Consider the following 24,949-nt stretch of genomic DNA (forward strand, 5'->3'; position numbering starts at 1 on the left):
CCTCTCATGCACATGATTTGGCACAGGATGCAATGGAGACAACCAAATATCATTAATCACCCATCAGCAAGTTCTGAAAGGTGCGCCACGTGGGACGAGACAATACATTTACACATTGCACTGCTTTCCGCCCCTCCCCGCCTCGGCTTTGCGGCTGCAGCGGCGCGACGCGCGGAGGGACGCGGGGTGGGAGGGAAGGGGCAGTAGTGCAGTGGACGCTCGGCGTCAGCAAGGAGCGCGCCACATGTCCGTGTCCGGTGTCCGTCCGGTGTCGCTTGCCACGCGGTGACACGTGCGCCACGCCTCGCACGTCTCGGACGTCATGAAGCACGTGTTCAAAGTGGGCGATGCCGTTTTTGCCAGGGTTGCGGGCTTTGAGCCCTTCCCAGCCACCGTAAGTCTCTTTTTGCCCTCAAGGCAGGAGCGTAGGGACGCCGCGACACCAGGGCGTGGGTCGCTGAGGTCGGCGTGTTGCGGCGTAGGCCTGCCGTAGGCACGATGCATGCGTGCGCCTGCGCGCTCAGTCCGCGCCTAGTTGTGCGAGCACGTGTACGTGCACGTGCGTCGCAATCCGGAAAACCAAGTCTTTCAATGGTATTGTCTACATAAAAGAGTTAGAACCCATTATTGAGGTCCATTTTTCCCGATTCTGATCCGGAGGTGAAAGTAATCTTCTTTCAAAGGTTATGTCTTGTGCGCATGTCCATGTCCACAAGCCGGGACGATGTATCGAAGTCCTTTCGCGGACTTCATTTGAAAACGTCTCATGTCCTACGACCACGATGTGTGATTTTCCCTGGTTTTGTTTTTCTTTCTTGTTTTTGCTATGCTGGGCTCTATCTATCTTATTTTTAAATTCTAATTTCAGTGTTTCTTCCACAGGTGGAGAGTGTTCTCTTAAATGAATCGGATGCCTCTGTTTTTTACTATGTGCGCTTTAATGGAGGGTCGGAAACGTAAGTGGAATTAAAAAAAAAAAAAAAAAACAACGGTTTGTTTCATTATTATCTCAACAATTGATCAATCTGATTTTATATTTTCCAGAGTCCCAATTGATGCCAACAATCTGTTGTCATTCACAGAAAACAAAAAACTTTTCAAATTTAAATACCATGACAAGGATTTAAGAAAGGAAGCAGAGGTAAAGTTAATACATTCTTTTTAGCACCTAAAGCTCTCTCCTCCCCTCCTCTTGAAAACAGATCTGTGAACATATTGTGTGAAACTATTGTGACAACTTTTTTTCCTCAGATAAGGACTGAGGCACTTCTTGGTGCTGAAGACGATATTCCAGAAGTCCTTATGAACTTTGTAACAGTTGACAGTGATTTTGAGGAAGTATCGAATGAGACAGTGAAGAGACTTGGCCTGTACAGCGTAACGCTGACGCCTAACATGTAAGGAGCAATTCCATTTTTCTTCCTCCTCAGTTCATTTCTTCAAATCTAAATTCTAAATTTTCTTGTTATACAGGGTGAAAAGCTTAGGCAGCAGGCTATCAACAATTCATTCTAAACAACATGAATTAGAATATGAAACAGTAAGCCTTCAATTTTACTTGAAAATTAAAGTTTTTAAAAGAAAAATAAGTTATAGGTCTTAATTTTTTTCTTATTTTTCAGGAGGATGAAATTGTAGATGTGGAAGATGTCCCTAAAATCAATGCCCGTAAAAAAACTAAATCTAACCCACTCACATGTCCAGGTTGCAAAGTTAGGTGGAGGACACAGTTTGCTTTGGAAGCACACATGAGACAAACCAAATGTGGATCCATTGTAAAAAAAGACAGGTCTTTGAAACAAATTCAAGAGGACAACAGAAACAAAGACCACATGATGAGGAAAATGTGGGCCAGTAAATCTGCTTCTGGTTATTACAACTGTAAATTATGTTATAGAAAATTTCGATCGAAAGGTGAGGCTCAAGCACATATGTCCAGTAAACACAGTGGTGTTATGAAGAATGTTAAAATCAAAATAGATGATAACAGTGATGTCAGCGGTTCAGATTCTGACTCTATGTCCCAGAGCAGAAATGCTGACAAACATAGCTCAGATTCAGATTCCATAACTCGAAACAGGAGTGCTGATAAACATTGTTCATTGGAGCGTGAAAGACGAAGAGCACTTGCTACCAAATTTGAAGCATTAGCTGATATTTTATCACTAGAGAAGGGATCTTCTAAAGTGAAAATACTGGCTTTGGCTAAACAGGAAATTGTAAAACTTGAGAAGCAATTTAGAGATACAGAAGTGCTATTAGAGGAACTGAAAATCTTAAATGATGAACTGAAGACCCATCATTTAAAACTAAAACAAAGTTGACCTTGTCAGCAATTGTCAATCATGTAACAGACTACTTCTTTGCCCCAGTAGCGCCAATGCACTTATGCTCATCAAATGTGCTTTATGTGCCGCCCCTGGGATGTTCATATGACTGAATGTATACATATTAACTGTACTTAATCAAATTAAAGAAATAAAATTATTTTGAAGGTAGTGTGTGCCACTCCCGTTTTATCCCAGGGTGGTTCTGGAGTCTACTTGAGTCTTGTGCAACTTGTTTTGCCAGTGGGGTAGGACAGACGTCGGGGTCCCGTTACACTTCGACGTGCAGTTGGTGGCCTACCCTGCCCCTTTCGACCTCACAGGGGCAAGGTAGGCCACCGTGTCAACGCCGGTGTGTTGTGGGGATTGCGGATTGCCTACCTCACAGGCGCTACCGGCCTGTCTGTTAAGGGGCGAGGTATTAAGAATGGGCCATCACTTCGTGTGTGAGAGAATCATGGGAGAGAGTTGCTGGGGAGATTCAGGACGTTTTCATTTAATACCACATGAGTTACAATACATCTCTGTATATTTCACAAATATTCATTGTGCTATGCGCTTTAGGGCCAGTTACATGTCCAGAGGTTTTCTTTGCCAGTATAACAACTACAGTGCCTCACGCGAATTGGAGTAGAATCCGCTGGAAGGAAACATATTTTTACATGGGACCATTTTAATTAGTCTGGGTTGGTCACGGTTAAAGTACCCTAGTTTCACAGTTTTGGCTTACGAATCATCAAAAAATCAAGACTTCTCTCATTCAACATAAATATATACTACATGATTTAACGCTGTTTGATTGTTTCAACAACATAAAATAAGTTAATGAAAGTAATTATTTACAAAAGAGGAACGGATCAACACCACTTTGGTGCTCCAAACAGGCAAGAACATGATTGTGACGTATGTACAACTACCTAGTATGAATGTAACAACACTGCTTATTATAAAAATAATGACAGTAAAATAAGAAAACAGTACTTAAAGCTAAATTTGTAACACATAAATTACTGTATTTGTTCATCTACAATGCTTCTTTAGAGACTCGAAGAGACATTTTAAACATGTATAGGACAGCTTTCATTACAGCACCGGTTGCATTGTTATAAATATATATACACACTTAAAGGCAATTTGAGCGCCAACGCGCCAACGTCAAAAGAATGGAAACACCGAATTCCAAATTCCAAAGTCATACGACAAGCATTCATCTAAAGTCACTTGCATCGTTGAACGCTGCAGAGAGCCACCCAATTATATTATTTAAATTTCTGAATACTGTTTAACTCCACAAGGAGGCTCCCTCGCTTGCAAGCACGGTCCAACCAATCCGTGCTCTTGTGCGGTCCTGAGGTCTGCGCTGCGGCTCACTGCGGCGGCGGGTGGGGTGGGGGGTGGGGGGCCTCACGGCTGGTGCGGCCGCGCGGCTATCCTGAAGTTCATGCCGGGGGGCGGCAGGGCGAACTTGGCGTGGGGCTGCGAAGCGGTCAGCTGAGGGAACCGGCTGCTGTAGTGTCCCTGCTGTGGCGCCGGGCCTGCCTGAAACCTGGAGGCACGGTCAAACGTTAGACGCCACCGCCCTGTAGCCTCGCTGTCGCTACGACTAGGCTACGCCCCGCGCCGCCACTGCTCACCTGTCGGGGGCGTGGCCGCGCGGCCGGTGCTGGCTGTGCTGACTGTGCTGGGCGCCGGGCGCTGCGCCGGGTGCTCTGGGGCGCTGGATCTCCTCCAGGGAAGGCATCGGCTGGCCGCGCATCAGGCGGAACTCCTCGGCGTCCTCGTCGCGGGGCAGCGGCCGCTCCACGTCGCCTGGGAGAGACAGGCGGGTGAGAAAGGGTGCGTAGCAGTGCGCAGCGTCGGCTGTCCGTCCGTCGTATGAGCATCAGCGCGACAGAAAGGAATCAACTTATTGAACAAATATTGTACATGAATGGGTTCGCAGCGAGTTAGCTACACAAGTTTGGGGGTGACGCTGGTGACACAGTAGGTATGTACACGTGCAAGGACAGAGTACAGGCGCTTAGCGAGGCGCCCCGAGACGTACCGGGAACTGGGGAGCCGTCCGGCATGACCCGGACCACCATGGGCCCGTGCCCGAAGGCGTATCTGGCGACGTCATCCTGGTCCCGCGAGTCCCCTGCGCCGCCCAGACCGTTGCCGCCGTCCGCCAGGTCGCCGTCTGCAATACAGGGAACAAGGAAGGATAGAGGAGGGGAGAGGGCAGCCCGTCACCGAACCGGCAAAACTACACCACATTTTATACACAACTTTACATTATATCGCAGTACATTTGTTTGTGATTGTTGGATGTATACAGCTGGTCTCTGAGTCGGTTGGGCGCTCAGCATTTCTGACCGGGATCGACCCCCCCCCCCCCCGAGGGACCGCCCGTTTACGCACACCGCTTCCGAAGGCCTGCCTCCTCTCATTCAGGACGACCAGGACATGCACGGCGTGCAAGAGACTACTCCACCAGCCAGCCACGGGGACTCCCTGCATGTGTACACTGTCCAACAAAATGTACAACTCTCGGTGAGTGACGGGGAGCTTGCCGTACCATCGTCGCCGGCGTAGACGTCGTGGCCCTCGTTGCGCCTGCTGGGGGTGGTGTTGCTGCTGGTGCTGCTGGAGCCGGGCGTGGTGCTGGCGCCGGCGTTCTTGTAGCTGCCCTTCATCATCGAGTCCCAGACTGCGCTCAAGAAAAGACAAGCGGTTTAGTTTGGATCCGCGGCTTGTAAGTCAACCGGGTCTTTTTTCCATCCTTTTTTTTTTTCAATTTGCGGACTTACTGATGTCGTGGGCCTCCCGCTGGTACGGGTCCATCTTGTCGAGGCTGTCGTCGTCCATCTTGGCCAGGTTGGTCAGGCCGTACACCATGAGCACCTTGTTGCAGTCTGCAATCCGAGAGAGAGAGTACACAGTTGAGACGCGAGGCATCAAACTCGTCCGAAAATCTCTTGTCGCCTTTTCCCTTCATTTTGCCCCTCCTTTTCCCATCTGCCTGGTAGAGCGTGGCTGACGCGGATGACGCGGCCGATTCGGGCGTCCGCGGCTCCGCGGCGTGTCTCGTTCATTTGCACGCGCCGCTGCAGACTGACTCCGAGAGTCGGTCTCGTCGCTCTGTCTCTCTCGCACTCACGGGGCGCCCCGTACAGGCGGGAGAGAGACAGAGCGAGGAGAGCGACTCTCGGAGTCAGTCCACTGGCCTCAAAGTCGGCGGGACGCGGAAACGGGACGGCAGAGCCACAATGCACCGCCACGCCACGCCCTGCCACGCCACCGGCCGGCATACCGTTCCATTCCCACCCTGTCTGCGAGCAAGCACGCGTCGCCCGAGAAAAAGAAAACCGACTTCACCAAAAGTTTGCCTCTTTTTTTGCGGTTTCTTCGAAGGAGTCCGCATGTCCTCCTGAGGCACACGAGACACGCTGCGGTGCACCGCGCACCGCGACTCCGCGCGCGAATTTGGCTCAGGCGGTCGGTATTGGACGTCGCCAAGAGCGCGGGCCGCGCGCTGCGTGGCTGCGTGCGCTTCCTGTATCAGTGCGCGGGGCGCGCACACAGCACAACCCGACGGTCCGACGCACGCACCTTATCTGCTTCCGCTTTAAAAGGCCGTTCTAATTTCTCCCGCTGGAAAGCAATCGACGCGCACAGCACGGCGTGCAGCGGGTGCTGGCGAGCCACAAGCGCGGCACACGAGCTTCCAGCAGCTTCCAGTCCCACGAGTTGTTTTTTTGCCGGTTGTTGTTCTTTTAGCCGAGGGTCGTTGTTTCCCTCCTTATTCCTTCGTCACGGTGTCGGCGCGTCGGCCCGGCGGCGGCATACTGACCCGCAAACGCCACGGAGGCCGCGGAGCGCGGGCAGAGGCGGGCAGAGGGCCGCGACGCCGCGACCTAGGCCAAATCATCTTCACCGCGCGGAAACATTTGGAGGCTAAGTGAGCATTGCCCCCGCCCCTCCCCCTCCCACACGCGATGGTTCCCGTTCACTGCTAGACGTTCCCTCCGCACAGCACGGCCAGCGGACCGTTCGTTGTTGTCGGCGCTCGCACTGCTCGCAGCGACGGTGCGTATAGCCGTGCGTGGCTGTGCGTAGCGCGGCGTGGCGGCGAATACATTACGGATGGGAACGCTGTATGGCACGGCATGCGGCCGTGTTTTCAGCCTCAAACTCCACAATAATGCCCGAAAGAGAAACAAGCCTCGGAACTCAAGGAGATTGGGTGTCTGAGCCTTAAAAGAGGCCACAGACGACTCCCCCCTCAACCCGGGCTGCGGCAAGTGCGCAATTCAAATGAACCAAATCTGCATCCTGACGACGTCGGGTGTCGGTACCGAGCGAGAGGTGTTGCACACTCATGCTAAGAGGCTCCGGGTCGGGTCCTTGGTCCGCTGATGAGTCGATTGTCTCGACTTCCTGACTCATCATCGCCCTCTCATGTTCCGGTGCGTACTGGATCCAGTGCGTCGGCGCGGACTGCGCGGACGTCCGGCCAGCACCACCCCGTGGCACTACGTGGCACTACGCAAGGCGGTACGCGCCGCCCTCCGCCATTTGCATACACAGAGCACGCCGGCCTCGGCGCCAGGCAGCCACTAGACTCATTCCGAGAGTCGTTTTGGTCGCTCTGTCTCTCTCGCACTCACGGGGTATCCCGTATGGGTGCGAGAGAGACAGAGCGACCAAAACGACTCTCGTATCACTGTGGGCACACGCTGGATCTGGGTGCGTCGCCGCGCCGCCGCCGTGGAGGTGGATGGGTGGATGGATGAGCAGCGGAAGGTTATGAGAACCGGCGGGTCCAGCGGCAACCGGTCGCAGTCGCAGCCTCGCGCTTATCAAGATTTGCCCGGAATCATAATCACAAGGCAAACGTAATTGTGTTTGCCGCGAAGGCTGCATTATCGGCTGCGCTTCCGCGGCCAAGACCTGCTGTGGCCGAGGAGCTGGTCTTGTTGGCGGAGTTGTCTTGCCTCCTCTTTCTCAAGGGTTGTGCCATTATTGGGGTTCCGGCTGTCTCTCTCACACTCGGCGTTCTGTTGGAGTGTGAGAGAGACTGCGGCGAAAAACTGCGCGGCATCGCTGTGCCGGCCGCCTCATGACCCGCCGACACTGTAGGAGTCCGGCCCGCGCCGGAAGACGGCCTCCTTCCTCATGCCGGCCGTTTAGCGCGGTCACCTTCTGTCTGTCTGTCTGTCTGTCTGTCTGACTGAACTTCCGTCCGTCCGCACCTATCGTTCGTCCATTGCCTCGCACTAGACGAACAATCCTCTCGGGCCGACCGCCAGCCGCCAGCGCCAAGCAGCGCCGTTAATGCATTCCTTAACGACCCGTGTTTCTCTCCATGTTTCTCCCGGTTGCACCGGGACGGCATGGCCGGGATCCTCCAAGTCTTTTGTCCTTCCCGCCATTATTTTACGCGAACGCCGCTGCAGCAAATATCATGGGAGGCGAAGGCAGAGGAAGGAAAGGCAGGGCGACCCGTTTATGTTTCTCCCACGAGCAGCCTGTCTGCCTGTCTGTCTGTCCGCTCGCCTCTATTCGCAGCCCCGCGTCACGTGGTGGCTCTGCGGTCTCCACTTCCCTTTTCCCGCCGATTCGGCCGGCCGACTATTGGCAGCAGCGGCCGGACGGGCTCTTATTGGCAGCGCAGTAATTATTGCCGCGGAGCACGCAACGCCTCGACGGCCGAGACAGCTACCCGAGCCGCAGTGGCATGCCCCTCGGAGGAGAGACGACAGACTTGACGTGCAGGACGTTCGACGCCGTCATGAGGAACCGCGAGGAAGAAGCCTTTCTTGCCGGCGGGACCAACAGGCACACACATTTGGAGAAAGGCTTTGGGGGCGGCGGCTGTTGCCGTTAGTTATTATGACGCAAGACTCTTCTGCTCTCATGATTCAACAAGCCGATGGACTCCGCTTGGGAAAACGAAAGAAATTTCTGCGCGCTGCTTCTGTGGACGTCGGCCTGGGCGGACGGACGCGCTGGACTCGGGGCCAAGCTGTTGGCCGGCTTTTTGGACACAATGTACGCTACCACCTCCCCAAATGTGACGGGGGGAACCTAACCTCACCTCGTATTTAGGTAAGGGCGTCATACATGAAAATGGTCGAAAATCCTATTCGGTCTCGTGGTTTCCACTTCCACCGAATGCGAATCCGACGCCGCGTGCATTCGCCCCGAGATTGCGCGTTTCCCATAGCGCGTCCGCCGGGCAGAGAGAGAGCCACGCCCACAACAAACGGCAACACGTCTATGTCCACGTTCTTGGAGTCCCTGGCTGCGCGCTGCGCCTGACCGCCTGTCCATCGCGCGCATACAATTTGTTTTACAAAATCGCGGCTCCGACTTTCCCCTTTCCAGCGACAGCCGCGACAGCCGAAGCACGCGCGAGGCGTGTGCGTGCGTGCTGCGCTCGCTGCGGGTGGAGCGGGGTGGGGCCCGGCCCGGCCACTGCTTCAGCACTGCAGCCCCGGGCGCGGCCAAGTTCCGTGTTGTCCAGGCTGAATGGGTCCCGCGCCGCATGGCACTCGCTTCCCCCGCGGGCACCAGCCGCACCAGCGGCCACGCGTCTGGGCCGGGGTCAAAAATGCCGCTTAATCTAGCTTCGCTCGCGGCGCCCCCAAGCCACATTCACACACACGCACACACCGGTTGCGCAAGGGGGCGCGGCGCTCGTCTTGTACGTTGTCGTTTCGGACTGTTCGCACTCGCGTCCAGAAAGTGACACGATAGTCGAGAATGGCGCCATCGCGTCGTGGCGGCCCGGGGAGCGTCGCCGTCGAGGCAATAATAGAAAGTGCCCGCCAATGGGGCAGTAAATCAGTAATCGCGGGGCCGCGGGGCGTGGCCATTGGCGGAGGCTGGCGGAGGCGCGGCTCCGGAATGCCAGGCCCGGCCGGGCGGAAGGGGAGGACAAGTCGCGCACCTCGTGTACCACTGCACCACTGTACGACGGCAAAGGCGGCGCATCCCAAGCCGGGAACGTCGCGCTGCATCCTGGAAACGACTGGAAAATTCCAGGACGAGCGCCACGACTGTATTGACGTTGACGGGCCGCGCAACGGCAAGAGCCAAGCCACGGCAATCGGCACGGCGATGAGTTCATCCCATCCATCCATCCGCCACGCCGGGCGTGCCAGGCCCCAGGCCGCGGCTTGCCGGCTTGGCGGCGCCCCCTATAAGGAGAGCCCGCGCCAGATCGCCGAGCCCGGCCGCCCGGTGAAGTCATCCCGACACAGAGATGACTGCACCCAACCGCACTGCGCACTGCTCGCGGGGATTGTCGGCGTTCGGGTCTTTTTTCTCTGCTTTCGGGAAAAGGCCGCCCGGAGGCTGGGTCGTGACAGTGAACTTCCGCGCGGGTGGAAAGGGCGCGGAAAGGTGACCCGACGGGCACGAGCGCTGCAGTGTCTGCAGTGTCGCACGAAGCGGCCAAGCGCGGCCTTTTCCCTCGCCGCTTTTCTTCCCGTCTCGTTTTGTTCATTCGCCTTTTATCGGAAGGGGAGAGGGTGCAGCGCGGCGCGGGGTGCGGCACACAGTAAGGTTGTGTCTTGTGAATCCACAAGCATTTCGCCCCCAAACGGCAACTACAAGCATTATTTTGCTTGTAGATGCCGCGCGTCTACCTGCCCCCTTGTTATACATTGACGAGGATGTGACAGGCTTGTGAATCCGCAAGCATTTGCTTGTGCGTCACCCCGGCCGTCTATACCTGTGAGGCACGCGGGACAGCGCGGCGGGGAGGGGGGTGGAGGGGGGAGTGTCCAGCGAGGGCAGCCGCCGGGCGGGCTGGCGGATAGTTAGTGCGGCTGGACCCGTCCTCCCTCACAGGCATCGCTAGTCTAGCGGTAAAGTGTCGGGCAAGTATTCCACAGGCCTGGGTACGATACCAGGCTACGGTCTGGCATATTTTCGCTGGCGCGGCGACGGAGCTGTCACACCCTCGTCAAACCCTCATTATCCCTTCCTTTCATCACGGCATTTTTGCTTGTGAATCCACAAGCATATGCTTGTGGAGAGAAGTCCAAACACTTGCTTGTAGATCCACAAGACCCAACCTTACTGTGCACGCCGCGGGCAGTGCGCCTTGTGAGCCTGTGCGCCGCCACACGGCGTCGTGGCGTCGTCGTCGTCGCGGCCGAGCCTTTTAGAAAGTCTCGTGTAGGGCCGCAGGGCCGCGCAGCTTTTTAGGGGGCGTCGTCGCCGTGGTGGTCCGTGGCTTGGCGGCGGCGGCGGCGGGCGAATGCTAGCGACTCCACCGCCATCCGGAATCAGCACCGTTTTTCGTCTATCTGATTGAAGGATCCCCACGTCCGCGCGTTGCACGGCGTTGCACGCGTCGCTCTCACAGGGCGCCTCCGCCTTGCTGCCGAACCGTTTCTGTCCCTCTCGCACTCCCGTGGCGCCCCGAAGGGGTGCGACAGAGACGGCGCGGGACGGTCCTGTGGCTCGGCTGACGACAGGTTTCTCCGCCACCGACACACTCCGCGCCACTCTATTAGCGGGCAGACCGTCGACCCCGAGGGGAGGGGGGAGGAAACGGGACTCGCCACACCCAGCCAATCACGGAGCGGCTCGCGGAGCGGACCCCAAACTGATGTCCATTTAATGAGACCGGGGAGAGGCAACCGAGGCAGCAGCAACAGGTGAAATGTGAAATCGACGGTAGCCGCGCGGGAAAACTCCCCGTGTCCCAGCTCGGCTCGCTCGGCTAGCTCGGCTCCCCGGGGAGGTCGGCCACTTGTTTAACGGCTTGGCCTAAACACCCGTCCCGGCCGTCCCGCGCGTCCACCGCACGACACGCCCAGCGCGTTAAAGCTCTAACGAGACGCAAAGCCCCTGGCAGTGCCAAGGCCCTCCGCAGCCCCTCTGTCGTGCGAATATACTCCAAAACAACATGAGCAACGGATAAGTTCCATACCAAGCAATTCGTTTTTATCACGCAGGAATAAAAATACCTGGCCGCTTGCTCTGCAGATTAAGTGAGGCGCTTAACGCGATCGAGCAAGCGGATGCTGTTTATGCAAACGAGGCGGCCGTTACTCTGTTAGGCCGGCCGCGGCTTAGGGTGTAGCAGCCACGGCCAGCATGGCGTGCTCCACCGGCCATTCTCCTCTTCCTTTACTTCCGATTCGATACATCGAAGCATTGCGGCAGAAATGCCAAGGCTGGCCGTCCCGCCAGGCCGTCAGAACGCCGCCATGGGGATCCGGTGCGATCGAGCCGTGCGGCCGCGGCACCTGCGCCTCGCTTGCAATCTCTCTGTCTCTCTCGCACCTTTACGGGGCGCCCACGAGTGCGAGAGAGACAGAGCGACGAGTATCGGACTCGGTCTGCCGCCTGCCTGCCGGCCGCGTGGACGCCCCCTAACCTAACAACCTCCCCGTCGGCAGGGAATCCAGCGCAAACGCACGGCATGTCCTAACGGCCAATTGTCTTAACGGCGTGCCTAACAATGGCAATGGCGCGCGCGGGGCTGGGCCGTTGGGGCTGGGGGCTCTCGCGCCGATCTGGACGCTGATCTCCTCAGCGAGCAGCCAGGTGGAGGGAGAGAGAGAGACAGTGCCATTTCTCCGCGCGGTCAAACGGAGCGTGCCCACCGTAAAATGGTCCCGGCGAGCCTTGTGCTGGCGCTGGCCGCGCTGGACGGGGTGAGCCCGATATTGTGCGGCGCGGTGCGGAGACCACTTAAGTCCCTTGTGGTAAACGCTCGGGGCGCGTTCGTGTGAATGCGTGTGCGTGTGTGTGTGTGTGGGTTCGTTGCGTTGCGGCCGACCTTACAAATACCGGGTACATTGTGCTGTGTAGTACAGTGTGGCGATGAAAGAAGACGCAAGAAACACGGCCTCACAACAAAAGGCCGCCCGGGCCGCAATGAAGTTGAATTTCAATTCGTTTAGGCCTGGCGCTCGCCTCGCGCGTCCAATGAATGGCCATCGCATTGTTCGCGCGACGCACTCACTCATTACTCACAACGAGTTCGTTTTCTTTCCTTTTTTACGGCCTTGAATGAGCGCTGTGCAGAGTGCGAGTGTGTGTGTGTGCGTGGGTGGGCGTGTCGCGCCAACTCATCCCGCGTGTTGGAGTTAATTATGTGCCAGGGCCTGGCGGCCTGGCGGCCTGCGGCGGCGCGGCCGACGGTCAAGTGTAGGGATGTGGGTCACGCCGGCGCGCAAGCCGCGCACGGACCATGGACGGACGGACGCCGCGCCCCGTTTGACAATTAAAACAAACAACACAATGGATGTGCGCACAAACGCACTAATTGCGCGGCTCGTGCGACCACTTGTCACTCCACTCACACAGAGACACACACACACAGAGGCCCGGGGCGCCCATTCTGCAGGCAAACCGGTTGCAGCGTCGTCGTCCGCCGGCCGCGTCGGTAGCCGAGCGCGTTAAAAGGCGCGCTGCGTGGGTGGGCGCGCCCCATGCTTTGCCCGGGGCCGCGAGGACCGTGGTTCGAATACCGGCCGACGTCAACCAAGGAAAGCACGACGCCCAAATGACGACGCAACCCCCGGCTGCACTCACCTGGCATGGTGGACTGGTCGCAGTGGTCCTCGACCTGCTTGACGAACATGTTGAACAGGTGGCTCATCTGGAACACACGAGGAGCAGGGAGTCAGAAACACCCAGAGCACTGCGGCAGCACACTGCCACGACTACCTCGTCGAGTACGCGGCCGGGCAGTCAGTCAGTGTGTGTGCGCCTAACGGGCACGGTGGCCTGGAGGGACAGGAAGGTAAGCCGATCAACATGCCCCTCAGTGGGTCACCTCAGCCATTCCAAAGGGACCGCCCGAGTTCGGCCACGCTGGCGGCGCTGGCGGCGTCGCGGCGTCGCGGCGTCGGCCCCCCGGCAAAGCGCGGCAAGTCGCGGCGTAGTTTGACAGGGCGTGGACAGCAGGAAGACGTCGTTACGCAACGCGGCGCGTTATGGCCGCGTATTGCCGCGGTACTCCCAACACCCTTTTTCCTACTTTCCACGCGCCAGCCCCCCCCCCCCCCAAACGCCTTGTGTAGTTGGCGGATTGGCGCCCGTTTATTCGCGTTCCGCTACAGTCCCTTTGTGTCGCAACGGGCTGCACGCCGGCCTGCACGCACTGGCCGCCGGGCGCGCACGTTTGCACGTCCCCGCCGTCCAGGCAGGCCACGCCGTCCGCGCCACAACACATGCAAATGAAGACAGCGGTACCGCCACCGCGAGCGCCACGCCAGCGCCAGGTACTGCATGGCCACGGCGCGGTGGGAGGCGGGCGACAATGAGCAGCACCAGGATCGGGCGGCGCGTGAGGCAACGGGACGTCGTCGGCCAGGCGGGCTGCCTGCCGCCCCCACGACTCAAACGGGGCGGCGGCAACGCGGGCCGCAGACGAAAACTAATCCAGGCGTCCCGCCCCCGCTTTCTATCCGGCAGGACGAAGCCCGGCGAGGCGCTGCGAGGCGCGGCCTGCGCTGCACACACTCATGCGGGTCGTCTGGCATGTTTTGTCGGCGCTCCGCGACGCGGCCAAGCGGCTCGCGGTGACGTGGCGCCCCTCCACCTGTTGCTGCGGCCGGAATGCCCCCCGCCGTGGCCCCGCCGCCTGCCGCCCTGCAGACTGATACCGAGAGTCGTTTTCGTCGCGCTGTCTCTCTCGCACCTAAACAGATCGCCCCGTGAGTGCGAGAGAGACGGAGCGACCGACGTGGCCGCCTCGTGTTTTTGTCGCCGCTGGGTCAGCGAGTGCCTCTGCGATGCAGCCAGTGTGCCGCCGGCCAGACCCACCAGATTTTGCCCCCGCGGGGAGGGGAAGGGGAACGCGTGGCGGTCGTGACCGCGGCGGAATCCGAAGCTCGCACTGCCATTTCGTTTCCCGCTTCACAAGGGAAAAAAAAAGAAACATTGAAAAACAGCAAGGCTGAAAAGTAAATCCACCTGCTGCTGTTGCAGGAGCACTTAAGGCTGGGACAAGCGGCCGTCCCTGCTGCGGCGCGCGGTAGGCTGATTCCGAGTGTCGTCGCGCTGTCTCTCTCGCACCTATACGGAAAGCCCCGTGAGTGCGAGAGAGACAGAGCGACGAAAACGACTCTCGGAATCGGTCTGCCGGGACGCTGTGACGCTGTCGCTTGGCAGCCGAGCCCGAAAGTTGGGTAAGATAATGCGTCGCCCAATCGGCTGCAGGACTGCCGTGCACACTGCCATGTACAGCAGCCGCTGCGTCGATGGCAAGTGTCCAACACCGCGGCGATGATGGATTTGTGCGCTACACTTCGATAGTGGCAATAGCGGCCCCGAACTAGCAGCGCACGCCTCACGCTAGGCGCCGCCGCGCCGTGGAAGAGGGGATAAAAGCACCTGAGGCGTTGCTGCTCATTAACTTTGTGACCTTTTCTGGCCATCGGACGCTAAGGGTTGTGCGCGAAGGGTAAGCTGTTTCCGGCGATGGCCTGAGACTTGCTCGACAAGACTCAAGGCCTGGTGGGTTCGACTCCCACTGGCGGCCTCTTCTATGCACACGTCCTTTCGCGAACCAACTATCGAGGGTTTCAGATCCAATGAAATTTAAAACCGCTCGGGTTTAAGTTCACGCCCGGAGTTTTTGATTCTTCTTCTGCATTTTTTTTTTCGAGTTCATGTGGCAAGACACATTAGTGTCGCGCCCGGGGCGGTCGTCTAACGACCCCCGCCGCCCCGCCCCGCCCCGCCTCGTGTCCGATGAGGAGCCGCGCACCCCTTATCGCGACCCGGCCGCCACCAATACCGTCATTATCCAGTTGGGAAACGAAGAGCCAGTTCTGCCAAAGCACCCTGCCAAAATAGAAGGGAGTCGCCTCGCCTCGCCGCCAGGCTAGCCAAGCTAGCCAGCCACCACGCCTTTTCGTCACCGCGCACCGCCGCGTGCTGCCATAGTAATTCGGAGAGGTATGACGAGCGGGTTACGTCGCGGCAGCACTCCGCGAAGGGCGTGGAGGGCGAGCCACTCCATGCCGCACAATCCTGCCAACCTGCAGGCTGATTCCGAGAGTGATTTCGTCGCTCCGTCTCTCTCGCACTCATGGGGCGTATAGGTGCGAGAGAGACAGTGCGACGAAGACGACTCTCTGGGTCAGTCGCACGGCGACGCGGATAGGATGTCGCCAGTTCCATTGGAAGCCACAACAAAGTTCTTTTCATTCTTTTGCCGCCCGCGGCGGCGTTTGCCTGCCGTTCCGACAACAGGCGGTCTGGACCAGCCGGCCGTGGCGCCTCGCCTCGAAGAAAGCCCGAGAGCCGGACTGCTGGCCGGCGGGACGGACGGCGGGACGGACGGCGGTGAAAGGAACACACTCACTCACATTGTGGCGGCTAATTGCCCAGTCAACACACTGCACTACAAGGACTGGAGTGATTACCACCGCAAGGCAGGGCCTGGCAGAGCTGTGAGCAGCGGGGAGTGAATGACACGGAAGGTCAAGAACGGCCTGGCGCAGCCCTGCAGTCTGCCCGGTCTCCCGCGGCCTGGAGGGGGTCACACCGCCGCACAGTGGGCCAAAAGACCGCTGGAGGCGGCCAACACCCGGGCACCATACGCGTTTTGAGCTATCGCTAAATAGGACTCGAACCGAACGTGTGACCCCACCAATGGATTCCTCGTTCCGAGAGCAATCGATTGGTGGGGTCACACGTTCGGTTCGAGTCACATTTAGCGACTCTGGAGCTCAAAACCCGTCCCTGATTTTGACCACCTCCCGGTCTTCTGGCCCACTGTGCGCCGCACCGCCACAGCGCCACACCGATACCGACTTCCTTTCTTCCCGGGAATAGGGAAATGCAAGTCAAGCCAGGAACGGAGGATACGTTTTTTTTGCCCCTCCCCCTCCGTTTTTACATTGGTTCCGCGGAACCCGCCGCAGCACCGCGACATGGCACGCCACGCCACGCCGAGCACCGCGTCGTCCAGCCCGCCTTGGAGTTAGGTCACGCTTTCTTCCACCACTGATCCCCTAGGGCGGCGTCGCGGCGTCGCCCCCAAACAGTCTCGACTTGGATTTTACGCCTCCCTACGCCGCCGTGCCGTGCCGCTGGCGGTCCACTCCGCGCTCCGCTCCACTCCAACGCACACACGGCGACGCCGCCGATACCCCTCGCTCCGAGATCGTGCCCGCCGTTGGCATTGAGCGTCCCTGACGCGTGGAGTAGCGCCGCGCGTGCCTGCTTAATCCCGCGACCCCGGCCCGCCCGCCGCCTGCCACCGCCACACGGAAGCCGTGCTGCGGAGTCCGCGCACGCGCCACGCACGCGCGGCGACGCACGCGGAGAAACGCGGACCGCGCGGCGGCGGCGCACAGAGCGGCGGAAAAAAGCGAGCGAGATTCAGAGCGGATTTGGAGAGGGGAAAGAAGTGCCGCTTGCTGTACATGCAGTACGGCGCGGTGCGGTGCGGTGCGGGGCGGGGCGGGGCAGTGCCACGCCGAGCCGAGCCTGGCCAAAGAGATACGCCAGGACGCCGGGCCGCTCTGCTCGCTCTGCTCCTGGCCGCCGCCGCTGCTTTCTCCTGGAAAAGCAAAGCCACCGGGACGACGGGCGGCCGGGCAGCCGTGGAGTCCACGCCGTGGACAGGCGCGCGTGCGTACCGACAGGTTATACAAGCGGGGCACCGACACACCAAAACCAATACACACCTGTCGGGGCGCGGTGGGGCGGGGCCGGGCCGCGGTCCCCAAACATTGCGCGCGCATCAGTCAACGCTCTGGGGGCAACGCGCTAGGCCGGCTGGGACGGGGTGGGGGCCAACGGGGTGGACGGGCATGGCGGCGGTGAGCCGCAGCAGCGTGGCGAAAACGGCGCGGCAACGGGGCGGAGTCGAACCCGCGACCGCCGCCTCCGACCAAGAGGGAGTCGGGGGACATTTTCGAACAAAAAACAAGAAACAAAGCGACGCTCGGCGTCCTCGGCATTCGCGCCTTGCGACAACCCTGCGGCCGCGACGCGTCGTGTCGCGGGCACGCCGTCATGTTGGATTGCTGGAAGCCCGCTGGAAGCGGCCGCGCCAAGTCGTCATCCCGGCCGAGAGTCCCACACAGTGTGGCACACACGACGCCCGCGACCTTGCCAGGGTCACGACGACGCCTCCGCGGCGGTGGCCGGCACGCTCGCCGCCACTCGCCGCCACGCGTGGGCGGTGAGGATGAGCCGCGGCCGCGGAGCTGCAGCAGGGGCAGTCCTCGCAGTCTCCTCCCACTTCCCGACCACCTCCACCACACCAGGAGGGCGGCGGGTCAACTGCGCGCAGAGTGCGGCGAGTGCGTCAAGCCTCGTTGGGCAACGCGACGACGACCGCGACGACGACGCCAAGGGCCACGGCGGCCACGGCAATAATGAGAGTGGCCGCGCCGCCCCACCGCCCCGCCGGGGAATGCGAGTGAAGCGACGCCGCGCCGCACCGCGCCGCACCGCCACGACCTGACCCGACGGCCTCAACGTACATTGCGTTGGCAGCGGCCCGCGGCGGGGCGGGGCGGGGCGGGGCGGGGCGGGGCGGGGCGGGCTTCAGTTCGGACGTGACCAGCGGCACAGCCTTCTACAGCGCGCGGCGCGTCCACGGCGCCAGTCGCCGCCAAGCAGTGCGTCGTGGTCGCGGTGCCGCACCGAGGACGGCGTTCGGCGGCACGGCGATGATGGATGCGTCGATGCGGCGAAAGCTGATTAGCATCAAGGGGATTAGCAGCCTGTCGGCACTGCGTCCGCCGCGTCGAGTCGCGCACGGCGGCCAGCGTGTCGAGCTTACTCCGTGCAGTGGGCCCTCACGGAAGCCACTCATTTGGAGCGCCAAATCCAAAACGGTATCACGGCGCGCGACTTAAGGCGAGCGCGACTCCCAAGCAAGTCGGGGCACTGGCATGTTCGTCGACTTGTCCTCCGCGCGCTTCGCGACCGCACCACGCTGCAGGGCTTCCACGGCTGGCTTCGGATGCCGAAAAGTGGTGGCCTGGAACGTGCGGGGCCGTGCGGCAGCGCCGAGGCTGCTGAATCGCTGACGTACGAGATCCATCCCACGAGATCTGCGAGAGGCCCCCACGCCGCCCCCGCCGCCCGCCTCACTCGTCCGCGCCGCGTCGCGCCCTGCGTGCAAGTCTCCTTAGATTCCCTCATTCATTATGCGCACAACAAGCGGCCGCTCGAAGGGCCGCGGGCCGCGTTAACGTTTTATAACAAAATAAACAACAACAACGTGGCGTAACGCCCGCAGTGCGTCACTGGGCAGGTGGAGCAGCGCATGCAGTCGGATTAGTCGCCGGGGAAGTCCACCAAGTACACAGGCCTAATTGAATTATCGCGCCAAAGCGAGACAAAAACAGCAAAAACAACAACCGAAAGAAAGAAATTGTGCCGAGAGGTTCGAAGCCAGCCAAGTCGAGCCAAGCCAGCCCGCGCGCGCGCATGCATAAAAGCAAAGCTGTGGCACACGGGGGCCTTGAAGTGCGGCCAAGGAGAGGAAAAAATTGGTGGGTCTTTCAGTCTTGGATTGCCATCGTGTGTGTTTTGAGCGTGTGTGTGTGTGTGTGTGAATTCCCGACTGCAAGGTGTACGCATGGCAAGACTGCCGAAGCGCCTGAAGGGTAGGCAATGCCCTGCACGCGTGCACGGCGGGCTGGCCTACGCTGTAGGCGCCTTCAACGCCCGCGAGGTAGGCAATGCCCTGCACCCGTGCACGGCGGGCTAGGCGCCTTCAACGCCCGCGAGGTAGGCCGCGGGCTGCAGCACGGCTGCGCGGCGGGCTGGCCCACGCTGCGGTGGCCAGGCGGCCCCCACTGCAAGCAGTGCAAGCGACTGGAAGTGCTCTGGAAGTGCTTTGACAGTGCTCTGGAGGTACCTGGCAGCCGGCTGGCGGCTACAGAGCCAGGTACTTTGTCGCCGCGAGATTAACAGTAGTTAATCTTGTGGTTCATGTGCCGGCGGTGACAGGTGAGCAGGGACCGACAACGCGAAGCGCGCCGTGCCGCGCCGTGCCGTGCCTGCCGGGTACGGGGCAAAGTCCTCGCCAGGATGCGGCAGGTGCATCAGCGAGTGCATCACAGAGCGCGCCTCACTTACCCCTCGGCCGCGGCACGGCTGCGCGCCTGCACTGCTATGGCACTCGGCACGTACTTTCCAGGGCCGCCCCTGCCGCCCCGCGAGCCGCCCGTCCGATTGACAGAGCCTGCCGAAGCCGGAGCCGGCTAGAGAGGAGAACCCCAGGCCGGCGTCTTTACGAGGGGGACTTTTTTTACGGCGCGGCTATGACAACGATACTAACCCGTCGAGCAAAACCGAAACCCCCGCGTCAGACTTCATCATTTTCCCACTTTTTGTGCGCCTTTTCGGTGGAAAAGGGGAGGAGACGGCCGAGGACCTCTGGCGGTGCGTCGCCGCGAGTGAGCCAACGGAAGCCCGCCGCACCGCACCGCGCCGCGCATCCAGAGTTACGCTGCGTTCAAATATCGCGCCGTGCCGCACGCGTTACCCGCACCTGTCACGGCGGGGCGGGGAGAAGCGGGGCGGGGCGTGCGCGTCACGTTAGGGGGTTACGTCCGTGGCGCACCGCGACCCACGACCGGCGTCACAGCGCGCGGTGCGCCACGCGGTGCACTCCGTCACGGGCTGTGACGCGAGCGGGCCAGTGTGCTGTAATGAGAGTGTGTGTACGTGTGTGAGCGAGAGAGAGAGAGAGAGAGAGAGAGAGAGAGAGAGAGAGAGAGAGAGAGAGAGAGAGAGAGAGAGAGAGAGAGAGAGAGAGAGAGAGTCGTGCGTGCAAAGTTCATAAACCCAACACAAACCAGGTAAAATACCAACAGAACAGCAATTTGCAAAAAGTGAGTCATTTTTAAATGAGGCATTTTATTCAGTGAGCAGAGGGCACTGAGCGACCATCTTCATCCGTCTCGGACTGCACTGCACTGCGCGCGGCCCGCCCGCCGGCAGCAGCGCGCCGATACAAAGCGGTCGCTGATGGTACTAATACCGATGAATAAGGCGCGGGTCACGACGTGGGAACAAGCAGGGATAAGGGACCCCCCTCCACTGGCCGGCGCGGCGAGCACGGCACAGGATTGTGCGGCGCGTACATTAGCCAGGGAAAGTGTGGAGAAGGTGAAAGCTGGAGGGAGGAGGGACGAGGACGGAGAGATGTGGAGGGACCGTGTTATCACCTGTGGTGGCCGCGCGGCTCGGCGCGGCGCGGCGCGGCGGTCCAGAACCAATTATCGGTTCGAGTGGAAGGACGTAGGACACCCGTGGCCGGTACGTCAAACGGTGACCTTCTGGAAAGGGCTCGGTGCTCGGGCCGCCCCGCCCAGCCAGATCGGGCGCGAGGAGATAGACGCCGAATTCACGACCGCGGCCGGCACCGCCAGCACCTGGCCGTCGACGAGGCGGACAGTGCAGGCACCCCCGCAAAGGCCGGGCCGCAGGCCGGGCCGCAGGCCGCAGGGCGAAAGGTCGCGCCGGCCACGGTCATGAGGGCGGCCGGGCCGGCCAGCACCGCCGGCACCTCGGCGTCGTCGTCCATCACGCACCAAAGCAAACACGGTGCAGGTGGTAATTGCCCCTCCGTCCGAGGCCCTGCCGGCCTGCCGCCCTGCAGCACCGCGCTCGTTACTCTCGACATGACGGTCATGACCAATGGCCGAGCCCGAGCCCGCCAACCTAGCCCACCTACTGTGAACCCTTCCTTTTTTACGGGCCAACAAACCGCTTACACACACGCACCCACTTGTGTGTTTTTCGAGTGTAGGCCGCGCGGCCTCGCCGTGCCGTCATGCAGCCAAATGAAGCTGCTGCATGCCCCGGCCTGCGGGTTTAGCAACAGTGTGGCGACCGAGATCCTCTTAGGCTGAGCCGCGATGGATGGCCGGGCCTGGCAAGCTCATTCCGAACTGCGCGCTGTCGCTCCGTCTCTCTCGCACTCGCGGGGCGTCCCCGCGGCCGTAGGGGTGCGAGAGAGACAGCGGTGCCCCGGCCGTTGCCCAACCCGCGATCACACAGCGCCTTCTATAGGTAGAGCACCGCGTCCACCTCGTCCACCCCGAGCAGCACCGTCATCCCGGAAAAGTCCCGAGACGCGACCACGACCGCGATGCCGCCTTCGGCCAATTGCAGATGCACGGCGCAGGGCGGCCGCCGGCCGTCGTGCAAATAGGGTTCGGCGAGGCAGACGACGCGGCGGCACGACAACGGGGCGCTGCAAATGCTGCAAAGGCGAGGTGGTTGTTGACTGCGGCGGTGACCGACGGACGTCGCAGACGCAGCCGCGCACCAACCTCAACGCCGTAGTGTCTCTCTTGCACGCTCAGGGGACGCTCTGAGGGTGCGAGAGAGACTTCCCGTTCGGCACTAGTCCTGCCTGGGTCAGCCACCTCCGGACCTCCGGTCAGAGTCCCGCCACCGCGTCCTGCACTGCTGCACGTACGGGCCCGGCCCGTCCGGTAGACCACCGGACGTCCCCAAAACAAACCAGTTCCACGCGCCGGCCGCGCGGTCACTGCGCCGCCGTGCACCGCACAACCTGACTGTGGCCGCTCCATTTGCAGGCGCGCGTCGTCGGGTGGGGTCCTCTTGGCGAGCCCCTCGGTCCTCGCGAATCCGGCCGAAACAATGGCGGGTCATTACAGGCCGCGCCGGCCCAAACAGCTGGCCGTGCCACGCCGTGCCGCGCCGAGTGAGCCACGTGCCCAAGAAGGGCGGGGCGGGCAAGTGGCGGTCCTCAGCCCCAGCGAGTCCCCCGTCGAGTTCCTTACTGCCATACACGACGCGCCAATACGGTGGCCCCGGAAATGAGGCGCCTGCCAACAACAACAACAACAACAACAACAGAAGAGGAGGAGGAGGATGACGGACCAGACGACAATAACCGACTCGTCGTTGTTGTTGTTGTTTCCTTGAAACGGTCCCCGCGGCGCGATTCTCCATTCGGCCGCGGCGCGGGCAGGGCAGGGCAGGCAGGGCAGGTCCCAGCGGTTACATAATCCCCCGAAAATTCCATCGGGCCATTCACACACACACACACAGGCACACTCAGTCACTCACAGAGGCGACCGAGGTGGTGGACAGCGCTTTGTAATCGCGGCTTCCGACTGTACGATCGGCCCTAAGTTACCGGGGGCTAATCCCCTCGCCAGCCAGGCGCGGCTCGGCGCACCCAGTCCCCCGGTCGGTGTCCCGTCGTAAAGCAAAAAGGACGATGGACCCCCGGAGACCCCTGGACCACCTGTCCCGTCGGCCGCTAAACACTGCGTGCTTCCTGCGAAGCAAAGGCCGGCCCGGCGGGCCACGCCACTGGAAGCGACTGGCTGCCGCGAGGAAGTGGCGACCGAAGACCGAAATTGAACGGGGCCGGCCGCGCGAGCCTCTTTTTTGCAGGGGTTATTGTTGTTAAAGCAGACGACCCGGAAGCGGTCCTGCACCGCGAGGTCAAAGGCGGCGCGGCACGGCGCGGCACGGCAGGCCGCGGTGCCGCCCATCCCGAGCAACACGTCCATCCTCGGCGCCGCTCCGCCGTGTTGTGGTCGCGCCCGGTCAGGCTTCGGTCCGGAACTAGCACTTGAGTGTTGGGATTGCCTTGTCGGCGTTCCTTCAATTTTCCCCCCGACTGGATGATGGCATGGTCGAGCAGGTTGCTTCGAAACGTCTTTGAAGCGGACGGAGTTATCATTTCTCCACTGGAACATTTCTGGCAAAGAGTCGTTTCCAGTGCTCCCTCCGTGGCTGGGGGCCGTGGTGGCACGCGGCGATAGCAGGGCCAGCAGACTGAGAGTCGTGCGAGAGAGACAGCGTGACGAACACGCCTCCCTGAGTCAGTCTACAGCCCCCCAGCCGGCCAGCCCCGCCGGCCGAAGACAGCCAGCCAGCTGATAAGCCCAGCCAGACTGCCAAGGACGGCTCCACCCCCAGGCAGCCTGCCAGGCGGCCGCAGACCCAGACGAACGCTTCGTGGTGTTCCAGAATTGGGAGAGGAGCGCCTCAGGGCACAGCACCGGCCCACGCCTTGGTGCCTTGGTATGCACACGCCACACGCCCCTCCCCGGCCACAGGTCTTCTTACAATGTGTACAGGTGCGAACACTACTCGGGCCAGGCCGGGCAAACGCAGTCAGTCACAGTGCACGTACTATTCGTTTTCAAACTCTTGAATTTTTGGCAGCAGCCTTTAGAGGCACTCTCCTCCAGTCAGCGGCCCAAACCACGCCATGGATGCCACTGTTGTACAGTGCAGCGTGCAGTACAGTTTTTCTCCAGGGGCCGCGTCAGCGCAAACAAGAGTGCGAAACCGAACACCTCTCGGTGGATTTAAGTGACGCCGGCGGTAAAGGCCGGTGGACTTCCCCGCCGTGGAGGCCGTGCAGGCTCACCTTCTCGCCGCGACTGAGGAACTCCCACATGGGGATGGCCGAGCCGGACACTAATCCACTGGTGACGACCACCAGGAAGGCGACGAGGGCCCGCATGCTGGTGGAGCACAACACAGGGCGCAGCAAGTACGAGCGCACACTCGCGATCACGCAGTTCCCGCGCGCGGCGTGGTGGAGGCGGTGGTGGAGGCGAGGTACCGCTCGGCCCGCAGTCGAGTCTCGATTGACGGCGACAGCGGCTCGGCTCGGCACCGTGCCGCCCGGCCCGACCAGGCCACCGCCCGGCGCGGCGCGGCGCAGCGGGGCGTTCTCGCGGTCCGAGGCTCGGCTCGGCTCGGCTCGGCTCGACTCGGCTCGACTCGGCTCGGCTCGACTCGGCTCGGCTCGGCTCGACTCGGCTCGGCTCGACTCGGCTCGGCTCGGCTCGGCTCGACCTTGCGCCGCAGTTGGCGCTTCGGCCGCTCTCCAGCGCGGCGCCACCGTCGCGTCTCGCCCGGCGCGCCTGCTTGCGGCGTCGACACCCCGGCCAGTGTCAGGTGGCAAGGGCTGCTGCCTTTCAGCGCGCGGGGGAGGATGGGCAAACTGTGCAGAAGCGGCTGAAATGTGTTACGTTTCGGCAGCACCGGCCTGGGCTGTGCTGGGCTGCTGGGAGACTGGTCCAGCGCCGAGTCGCTTTCACGCCAATGTGGACGAGGCGCGGCCAGAGGCGCGTCGCATTGGGACTGAAGCAGAATGAAACACATAGCGATCGACGGCCATTTTCCACACGTCTCGTCTCGTCTCGTCCGTCATTGCCACATCCCTCTTACTGTCTGCGGGCCGCGCGTGAGTGACTGTCCTCCGGGACGACCGGGAGAGAGGGGGCCGAGGAGGGTTGCCTGGTATTTGAGACTAACCTCGCATTCATTTCGGCGTGCTCGGCGTGCTTGGCAATCACGTAGTATACCCATGTCAGCGCGCGCACACACACACACACACACACACACACTTTACACAGTGCCGCAGGGGCGCTCGCTTGCTCGCTTGTCGGAAGATATCATCCCATACTGGCCGCGCTGATCCGCCAGATAGCCGTGTTGGGCGACGTGCCGTACGCTTGCGGCTCGCGGCGTATGGCGCGCTGAACAAGACATGCCCGCCGCGCGCCGGGCACAGGGCCTCGACAGGACCATGACGCACTACGATGGACGTCCCCGATGACGGACGTCCCCGACGACGGCCGCCGTAGCAGCGCGGCGCTCACGACGCTCTTGGTTCTTTCAGC

At 60.7% G+C, this 24,949-nt stretch overlaps 2 protein-coding genes across 4 annotated transcripts; one reads left to right on the forward strand and one right to left on the reverse strand.

Moving 5' to 3' along the window:
• The first annotated feature begins 200 nt into the window (after window positions 1–200).
• Window positions 201–2,498, forward strand: LOC117653445. 3 transcript variants are annotated; one of them, XM_034399113.1, is made up of 6 exons: window positions 201–394; window positions 883–956; window positions 1,045–1,141; window positions 1,252–1,397; window positions 1,474–1,540; window positions 1,623–2,498. In XM_034399113.1, exons 1-6 carry the CDS (start codon window positions 323–325, stop codon window positions 2,322–2,324), a joined length of 1,158 nt encoding a protein of 385 aa, XP_034255004.1. In that variant the 5' UTR covers window positions 201–322; the 3' UTR covers window positions 2,325–2,498. The 3 variants fall into 3 exon arrangements, with proteins under 3 accessions (XP_034255004.1, XP_034255003.1, XP_034255005.1); XM_034399112.1 differs by lacking the exon at window positions 201–394 and adding an exon at window positions 458–594; XM_034399114.1 differs by lacking the exon at window positions 201–394 and adding an exon at window positions 645–784.
• Window positions 2,499–2,807: 309 nt separating this feature from the next.
• On the reverse strand, window positions 2,808–23,941 carry LOC117653447 (rhythmically expressed gene 5 protein). The gene is made up of 7 exons (XM_034399115.1): window positions 23,686–23,941; window positions 12,870–12,936; window positions 5,117–5,221; window positions 4,885–5,016; window positions 4,372–4,506; window positions 3,962–4,136; window positions 2,808–3,873 (listed from the first exon to the last, which is right to left on the reverse strand). The coding sequence occupies exons 1-7, from the start codon at window positions 23,779–23,781 to the stop codon at window positions 3,732–3,734; spliced, it is 852 nt and encodes a 283-aa protein (XP_034255006.1). The 5' UTR covers window positions 23,782–23,941; the 3' UTR covers window positions 2,808–3,731.
• Window positions 23,942–24,949: the final 1,008 nt, after the last annotated feature.

The sequence above is a fragment of the Thrips palmi genome, unplaced genomic scaffold (assembly GCF_012932325.1).
Source record: "Thrips palmi isolate BJ-2018 unplaced genomic scaffold, TpBJ-2018v1 HiC_scaffold_8, whole genome shotgun sequence".
Lineage (NCBI taxonomy): Eukaryota > Metazoa > Arthropoda > Insecta > Thysanoptera > Thripidae > Thrips > Thrips palmi.